We start from the raw sequence: 9,750 nt of genomic DNA, 5'->3' as shown, positions 1-9,750 counted from the left end.
CTAATGATCCAGAGAGAAAGAGACAACGTCTATTCAATAATCCAGCATCCATCAAAGACAAAGGCACGCTTTCATTCTTCAACCAAGTTCCATTCTTGTTATAATTCCATTAGGCCCCAACATTTCACCAGCTAAATGTTGCTGCTTTTTTACATAACTAGCGTTTGATGTTTCTTGCTGTTTCAACCTTAGCTTCTTAATTTGCATTTGGGAAAGCCTGGAATGACATTTGCAGGTTTTATAGACATGCATACACACACATCTGCAGAAGTAACGTGGAACCAGAAAGAATGCCGTTTGTTCTAGTTTTCAGAAAATGCAGTTTAATGACATGGTTATTTATATCTGTGCTGGTCTTTACCACAATATCTTTTTTCACAATTCAAACATAGCTTTAAAATGCATAGTGTGTGCAAATAGGCAGCGAGGTTGTACATACCCGACATGTGAACCTTCTAAATATACCATTTTATGAAATGGAATGTGTGTGTGAAGTTTAAAAAGCTCCATGCGAACCATCCAAGTGAATTTGTGCCACAGAAATCGTTTTGAAAAATACAAGTGCGTCACACTTTAACCTTGGTCTGTCAAGCCTTCCAGTCTTCTGCCACAGAAGCGAACTTGCAACGAAATGGACCCAGTGCATATGTGCCAATTCGCCTTCCCCAGACAAAATATTAAGACATCGATCACACATTGAACCCGTGGCACAAAAGAAAGTGTTACAACATTTCCAGTTAAAGCACTTAATTTAAGCAGCAACACCAAATATTCTCTTCAAAATATAAGTTATGTTATCCTATTCACAGTTATTGATGTGGTAACGGACACTACATGATTTAGTATATTTAAAAATATATTTAAATTGAACCATTTTTATTGATAATACCCTTATCATAGCAGCCTGGCACTTTTCAGGGATTCATGTGGCAAATTAGTTTTTTGCTGGTGTAACAGTATATGTAAAGTGGGACGTAGATCACCTATCAAAACAAGTGCAAATCAGGACATCCCGTCACAGAATGTAAAAGGTGCCGTAACATACCGGATCCCACTAGCAACAAAACACGACCTAAGAAATTATACAATACTGCTGTTTCTACAACGTTCACTCGCCGTTCAATATCCAGCCAGTCCAAACATGTAACAAAACCACAGAGCAGTTAAGAAAGCGTGTGTCTTGAACGGTTAGTGCGAGTCAGTGCCGGTTATATAAGCATTCTTTTTTCATAATATGCATAGGGGTAAATTACAGGTTAAACCAACGTTTTTCCTCCTCCGTAAAAGCACCAATGTCCAAGGCTCACGTCCGCGAGGCATTGCAGCGAGTGTAACCAGGCCAGGGGAGTCTGCCACCGGAGACAGGCCACACACGCTAGAGGTTTTAGTATTCTTAAACTCGTCGATAGTGTTTAGTCCACTTGAAAATTAGCTTCTCGCCTCGGGGCTGCAACTTCTAGCTGGTCTGCAGATGAGGATAAAATATTCCGTGGAGAACTCCTTCAATGATTACATTTGGAAAATCATCTGGGGAGGAAAACAGAAACAGAATGGGAAAAACTGCTGTTAATATGCGTCACTGGCTCAGGAATTATTTTGTGGAACTATGCAGGGTGGGTCGTGCTGTAATACCCGCCTCCTGCGCCGCTCCGCTCTTTACCCACACTAGCGGTGCGGTTTCGGCGGACCTGTCGCCCATATGCCCGTACCTATGTCCCACCAGGCTGGTGGCTTATTGATTTAGAGCCGGGATGTCCACAGACTTAATGCCGCTCGGCTCCAGCTCTTTATCTGAAACTTTGCTCGCAAGGAAGATGGATTACACCGGCAATTCAATTTCTAACCAAATCACCATATACTTGTAAGGGGCTTCCGTTGGGAATACTTTAGGGCAGCATTCCATTTCTTATAGTGGCGGTTTGGTCTCCAGGCCATCGCGAAGGAGCGTGTTCTGTCAGAGCAACCCCTTACATACCTAGCAGCCGATGGCTAAAAAAGAAACACCTCTCCTAGAGGGAAAACACGCGAACCTTGTGTGAATAGACTAAATGATACCTCTGAGAAAGGACAGGCTGCTGCGCAGATCCGATCATGACACCTTTAGTAACACATACAGTGTGGCCCTTTACTTTTATGCATTCTAACAATTTAAGGAAAACAAGTTAAATGTTTACTTAAATGCACTTTTTGTGGAAGCATATTTTACAGTAAGATTTAAACAATGATCATTAACATTGTTGCATGCTCGCAAGACATCACACACACCATCCTTCTTTCTTTCTTTTATCTGTACCCTGTTTTCCAAGCAGCTTCATCTCTTCCTTCTCCTTTCCTCTGCAGATTCTGGTCCAGACACCCCAGGTGGGGTCACAATGTCGCAACTTCCAGACACGCCGTGGAGCTTTGGCACAACTGCAGTGGTCTTTTGACACAGTATACAAGATTCGTAACATAACATTCGTGACTCCTTTATTTAAAAAGCCTGGGCTGGATCACAAGGTCTATACTAATTATAGATCCATTACAAACGTGTTGTTCTTGATGAAAGTGGCCGATAAAGTCGCCTCTCTTCGGCTACAAGAGCATCGGGAGAAATCACAAGTATTGCGCCCTAGACAGTCTGGGTTTAGGTCCCATCATGGTACAGAAAGGGCCTTGTTAGACTTACAGAGTGAAATGCTTAAAGTTATGGATTACAGCAAGATCGGGCTGGCTGCTGATGCTATTAGATCCTCCGGCAGCCTCGACCTTGTTGACCATGAAAGACTTATCACCCGCTTGAAGAACACTGCTGACTGCTCTGATGAGGCAGCCCTCTGGAGATTAAATCTTTTTTGCAAAATAGAATGTCAAAAACTTTCTGGGGTGAAGCCCACTCCAAACCAGAGAGGGTAGGGTATGGTGCGCCACAAGGCGCATGTCTCTTGCCAGCCCTTTTTAACGTATACTGTCGTCCACTATGCGATCTCCTAGTTACCTTAGGAGTAAGCTTTTCTAATTATGCTAATGATACTCAGCTGATTATAAATATTAGTGGAGCCTATAAAAAAGATTCTAATAAAATGCCTCTGATCTATGGCATCATTCAAAGCTGGATGACCAATAATGGAACGTGCCTTAATGATTCCAAAACAGAGCTATACATTTTTGCCTCTTCAAACTTGATGATAAATACTCGGGCTTCTTAATTCAAAATCATCAGGTCTGTACTGTTACTAAGGTTAAGACCTTGGGAGTTGTGTTTGAAGCTTCCCTTAATGCAGATGTGCAAGTGCATATTACCAAAAAAGCACAATATCACCTGACGCTACTTAGGTTAGTGAAGCCTTTCGTCTCAGAGGCAAACTGCACTACCATAGTATGTGCTTTGATCATGCCACAAATAGACTATTGCAGTGCATTATTGGCTACTTCAGATAAAGTCCGTCTACAAAAACTGTAAATCTTGCAAAACGATGCAGTGCGAACATCATAAAAAATATCCCAAGGAGAGAACACATTTTGATGCACTGTAAAAACCTACACTGGCTTTCGGTGGAAGCCAGGATTCCCTGTGGTGCATAAATGCCTTTTTACGGCAAGCACCAACATATTTGAAGGACTCCATCAGTGTCTCCTGCTCTAAGAGAATCGAGATCCAGTGCCTCTATTAGTTTGGTTATCCCAAAGAGCAAATGGGTGCTTTGTAGGCCGTTCCAAGCACAAGCAGCACATTATGGAATAAGCTTCCTAAAGATCTGTGTGCAGACAGAAGCCCTATGATGTTTAGGAAATGATTGAAAACAGTGCTCTTTGAATGTTATGTTATGTTATTTTGCATTTATATAGCGCCTTATATACCATTGGTATGGTCTGAAGGCGCTGGTAGGTTGAACGTCCTTGGGAACCGAAGTTCAGATCAGTAGAGAGAGTGGAGAGTCTCAAAGGTGCGTGTGAGCACCGGGTATGTGTGCAGCTGGTGCGGTCTTCGTGTATTAGCTGCTTCTTAGCGGTAGGTGTGATGATTGAGAGATCAGGAATATGTGTTCGTTCTGGCAGAATTTATCCAGACCGAATGTGGCTGCGTTAGGCCTGAGGAGAACGCCTGGCTGAGGTGTGTGCAACCAGCAGTGTTTACTTAGAATGATGGGAAGTGTGCGGCGGATGTTGGTATGAGAACAGTTATACCGAATGGTGTCATAGTATCTCTGTGTTCTAGTTGAGTGGTGGTGCAAAGGAGAGAGTAAGCATGGTGGTGTGATATGATGGGTTATAAGATCTTTTAAACGTTCCCTGTATTCCAAACCATACTGTATATGTCACACAATTCTATGCGCTCCAGTCCATTCAATGCACTCCTACCCACTCCATGCATCCCAGTCTGCTCCACACACTCCGGTCCGCTCGACTCACTCATGCACTCCAGTCTGTCCCGTGTGCTCCAGTCTGCCCCGCGCGCTCCAATCCGCCCCGTGTGCTCACGTCTGCCCCGCGCGCTCACGTCTGCCCCACATGCTCACGTCTGCCCCACGCATGCACTCTTGTCTGCCCCACGCATGCACTCCTGTCTGCCCCACGCATGCACTCCTGTCTGCCCCACGCATGCACTCCTGTCTGCCCGATGCATGCACTCCTGTCTGCCTCATGCATGCACTCCTGTCAGCATCATGCATGCACTCCTGTCAGCCTCATGCATGCATTCCTGTCAGCCTCATGCATGCACTCCTGTCCGTCACACGCCCTCCTGTCCGCCACACACATTCAAATGCGCTCTTTTTACTCTGTACTATTCCGTGTATTCTAAGTTGTTTTATGCACTCTGGCCACATATTTTGCCCGTAACATCTTCATACTTCATCCTTTCCATTCACCTATTTCACACGTTTCATCTATTTACGTCACCCGATTCATCCACATACGGCAACCGATCCATCCACTTACGGCATCTGATCAATCTATATACGGCACCCATTCCATCAACGTACGTCACCCGTTCCATCCACGTCCGGCAACCTTTCGATCCATATATGTGATCAATTCCATTCACATATATCATTTGTTCTATCCATATAGAATCCATCTAGATACTTCACTCATTCCTTCCGCTCTACGCATTTAGCAGCTCTACGTACTCATCCATTCTACGCATTCATCAGTACTGCATGCAATCTGCACTCTGTTCTATGTACTTATCCGCTCTACACAACTCGTCTGTTCTACGCAACATGTCCGTTCCACTCTAGGTACTGTTCGCTCCACTCTAGGCACTCGTTCGTTCTAGGCACTTGTTCGCTTTAGGCACTCATTCGCTCTAGGTACTCGTCGGCTTTATGCCCTCACACGCACTATGCATTCACCTGTTTTGCTCACTCACCTCCTCTAGGCACTCACCCCCTCTACGCACTCATAGCCCCTACGTGACCCTTTTTTCATATGCACTCATTCGCTCATATGCACTTGTCTGCTCTATATACTTGTCGGCTCTACCCACTGGTCTGTTCTATACAGTTCTCCACATTCTTCCGCTCAGCTCATCCATCCCGCTCTGCTCATCCATCCGTTCCTGCACTCATCCGTTCTACGCACTCTTGACCTGAACTTTTCCATCGGAATTGATCTTTTCCGCTCTTTTTGCACCCTGATGCCCGCGGGCTCTGGCGCATTACAAGCAAACAAATAATAAATACATAAATAACATCAATCGCTGATTGCTCTATTCAAGCCCAATTTCCTGCTCCCCCCCACTAACTTTGTAGCCCTCATCCATTCATCCCTGCTTCTCCACTATCCCGGCATTTTACTTGCAATCCTCCGCCCCCGTGCATATCCTATGAACAGAGCGCTCTGCTTCCCAGTTAGGTCCATACTTTATAAATCTCAAGCATACACAGCATATGGTCTTATTTTAAACGACGGGAAGCAGGCAAAAGTGCAAAATGGTGGTATAGTGCAGACTTAATACTGTCATTTTACAAGCATATAGTATTTACATAGTGAGAATATGTAACAATTGACATGGTATATTTACAAGGTATATTATTCAGTGTGGGGGGTTCGCCTTTTCGGGGGTGCCTCGTCCGCCCTCTGGGCCTGGGCGGGGTCTTTGTTTATCCCGGGCGGTGATTGGTGTGTGCTCGCTGGGCTTGTTGGTGGCTGTGTTTGGTGGCCTATTGTGTTCTCTGGGTTCGGGGGCTGGGCCTGGGGGGGTGATGGCTTTTGGTGAAGCAAGTAGGCGCCTGCGCATTTCTTTCCGCCATCGGCCTGGGCCTGGTTTGTGGGCCTGGGGAGTGCGGGGGGACACTGGGCATGGTCGCTGGCGGGTCCGGAGGGCGTGCATTGATTGCTGCCTGGGGTGGGCGGGGTTCCGGCTTGGGCTCGGGGGGCGGATGGGGTGCTCCTGGGGAGGTGCACTATACTTTTACCTGCATGAAACGTGTTTTATTGTAGCATATGGATGTCCCTGCACCTGGGAGCCGGTGCAATCTCTGGTTGATTGACCACAATATAAAACGGCGGCACTTCCCACCCCCTACGGCCCACGAAAGACAGCTGTAGCTAGGTGCGTTTTGTCGTGCCGCAGTTTTGAGGTCACCTAAATGAAATACACTAGGGTCTTCTTTTTGCCACACTGATTTGCCTCAGGATGTACCGGGCCACAGAGAAAGTCGTTCTTAAAAGGCCCTTGTGTGTTTTCTGAGGAAAATGAGGTGCGACCTGAGTGTTGGAAGTAACATGGTAACGAAAGAGTGTGTGCATACTGTGCGTTCAATAGTTGATTTAAACTTGGGTCCAACGGGTGTGGGCAGCTTGTGTACATATCCTAGTGAAGGGAACTAGCCTAGTGTGTCTATGTCACTCTTTGTGCCTGCCCAGTTTTTGCTGCTTCCTTCTGTTACCCGCAGTGCCATCAAACTGGTTAATGGCACCTGTTTTTACCACATTTGTCGAATTAATGTTGGACGCACTAATGGGGTTTATGGGACATGTGTGGTCAATGAGGAGGAATATATATGTGCAGTGAATTTGAGGATGAATGCGGCAGTTGCTTTGTGCACCCTTTTCAAGTCTACCACCATGACTTTACTATGTGCCGTCAAGGGTTGTTCTGTCGGTGGTGTGCATGAAAAATTATTGTGCGCAGTATATGATTTCTAAAATATGTTTCCAAGTTTAGATCTGAGTTTGACAAGGCCATATTATGCTGTTCTGCTTGGGCGCTCAGGTATGTTGGGAGGGCAGGAGGGGGTGGTCTGGCTACTATTTTTGATGTTTCGTATAGTTCACGTAGTGGTGTGTCTGGTACAGATTTATAGCCTGTCTGCAGTGTGGAGCAACTCGTAGGGTTGGGTTCTCAGAGTACATTGAGGTTAATGGTATGAATATTCTAGTAAGGTGATGAGAATTTATTATTGTGGTATGTGGGCTGCTTGGAACAACTTTTTCATTTTATCTGGAAAACTTGTGCAATTGATTTGTGTGGGGGGTGAGTTTGTGGTGGGACATGTATTGCAGCAGTATGGTTCTATGTACTTTGATTATGATGTACTGGATAATGTATGGGGTTCTGTGGTGATAGTCATATTTGCATGAAGACATGGGTAATATGGGGGGTGTGCTTCAGTGGTGGGGAATGGGGGGTTTCGGATCAAAGTTACGTATGCTTTAGGGATTTTAAATGTGAGTTTGTTATGTTTGGGGGGTCGGCCGGGACATTGGGGCTTTGAAATGTATTTCTTGTATTGTTACGTTGCATTGTGGTTTGCTTTCTGCATCTGTTTCAGCGGGGGTGGGTTGGGTTTATATGGTGTGGGTGTACATATTTTACCAGGTCTTTCTGATTTAATAGTTGGTCAGTTGAATTTGTGCTGGGATTGGTTTGGCGGAAAGAAGATGGGTGATGATCTACGACTTGTGACATGGAATGTAAATGGGTTGAATAATGTGAAGAAGAGAATGAAAGTGTTGCATTATTTGGATGAGCTAAAGGTGGATATTTGTTTCTTACAGGAGACACATTTAATGAAAGATGAGATTGAAAGGCTGAGGAAAGGCTGGGTGGGGAAGGTTTATGGTGCTTCATTCAATTAGAGATCAAGAGGAGTTGTGGTACTGATTAGGAGGAACACTCCTATAAAGGTTTTGAAAGAGAAGTCGGATAGGGATGGGCGGATGGTGATTCTGTTAATAGATGTACAGGGCCAACTGGTATCTCTATGTAATATTTACGCGCCGTCAGTGGATGATGGAACTTTTTTTAGAAAAGTGGCGCAGGCCTTACAAGACATGGGTTCGCGGGACATTATCTTGGGTGGTGACTTTAATGTTGTTTTTAACTCCAGTATGGACAGGAGTTGGAATTCGGCTAAGTGGGGTGCTGACAGGCAGCACTTGGCTTTGGATGATTTAGTTTTGGAACATGATCTAAAAGATGGTTGGAGGTTGGAGCATCCGACCTCTCGTGAGTATACTTTTTTTTCAGGAGCGCATTCTGTGTATTCTAGGCTGGACATGTTTTTAACGGCCGGCAAGATGACAGAATCTTATAAGAAGAGCGAAATTGGCAGTATATTGTTGTTTGATCATGCGCATGTGAGTCTGCAGCTAGGGTTGAGATATGCCCTAAAGAGGCGTAATTCCTGGAGGTTGAATGTTGCCTTATTGCATAGAGATGACGTGGTGGATACGTTGCAGAGGGAGATAGATTGTTTTGTGGCGAGTAATCATACGGGGGAAGTTCGTCCAAGTATGGTTTGGGAGGCTCTGAAGTGTACAATGAGAGGGCACTTGATTGCTGTTTCTAGTGGACTTAAGAGGCAGGCTGATGACAGGGAGGCATTGCTGGGGGGAAAGTTGAATGATCTATCCAAGAGAGTTATGGCGGGCCAGGTTGGGGCTGAAGTGATGGCAGAATTGAAAAAGACGAGAAGAGAGCTGAAGTCAATGATAGATGAACGTGCAGACCGATGTCACTTTTATCTTAAATGTGCTTACTACGAGAAGGGTGAGAAGTGTGATAGGTGGTTGGCTTATAGACTGAGGAAGAGGATGCTGAAAGGGCAATACCGGCGATTCGTGATGGGAATGGTAAGATTACATATCATCCTGGTGAAATAAATAAAGTTTTTCAAGACTTTTATGTGAATCTGTACAAGAATGAACCTGAAGTGACCGGGAGGGGTGAAGCTTTGATGGATAGATTGGATCTCTCGAGGATAGGTGACCGTGATTCAGCGCTACTGGAGGCGGATGTTACAGTTGAGGAAATTGAGAAGGCTATTAGTAAGTTAAATGTGGGGAAATCCCCCGGCCCTGATGGGATTCCAGCTGAATTTTATCGATTGCTCCCTCAATCGGCACTTCGGCTCTTAAGAGACATGTATTTGGAGTCGTTTGATAATGGTGTCCTACCAGATTCTACTAGGCATGCTATGATTTCTGTTTTTCCGAAGAAAGGAAAGGATGATACTCTGCCCGCGAGTTACAGACCTATTAGTCTTTTAAATGTTGATAACAAAGTTCTGGCAAAATGATTGTCAATTCGGATTGAAAATCTGCTCCCGACACTGATTCATGTTGACCAATCTGGATTTGTAAAAGGTAGGAAGACCTCAAGTAACATTAGGAAGGTATTGAATACTATTTCAAAATCGGAGGGACGTCAGGGAGATTGTGCTATGTTGTCGTTGGATGCTGAGAAAGCTTTCGACAGAATAAATTGGGATTTTCTTTTTTCGGTTTTGTCAAGGATGGGTTTCGGCGCGAAATTTGTTT

General features: G+C 44.9%; 1 protein-coding gene across 1 annotated transcript in view; it reads right to left on the bottom strand.

Annotated features, from left to right (window-relative positions):
• Positions 1–296: 296 nt before the first annotated feature.
• SNX24 (sorting nexin 24) overlaps positions 297–9,750 on the bottom strand; it is a 1,521,972-nt gene continuing 1,512,518 nt past the window's right edge. Inside the window, exon 7 of the mRNA XM_069625579.1 lies at positions 297–1,527. Within this exon, the coding sequence (XP_069481680.1) occupies positions 1,457–1,527 (71 nt within the window). The 3' untranslated portion in view covers positions 297–1,456. The remainder of the gene's footprint in view (positions 1,528–9,750) is intronic.

This window comes from Ambystoma mexicanum, chromosome 6p (genome assembly GCF_040938575.1).
Source record: "Ambystoma mexicanum isolate Mex_15411 chromosome 6p, UKY_AmexF1_1, whole genome shotgun sequence".
NCBI lineage: Eukaryota > Metazoa > Chordata > Amphibia > Caudata > Ambystomatidae > Ambystoma > Ambystoma mexicanum.
The sequence above is the reverse complement of the archived record's forward strand: the minus strand, read 5'-3'. Positions and strand labels throughout refer to the sequence as shown.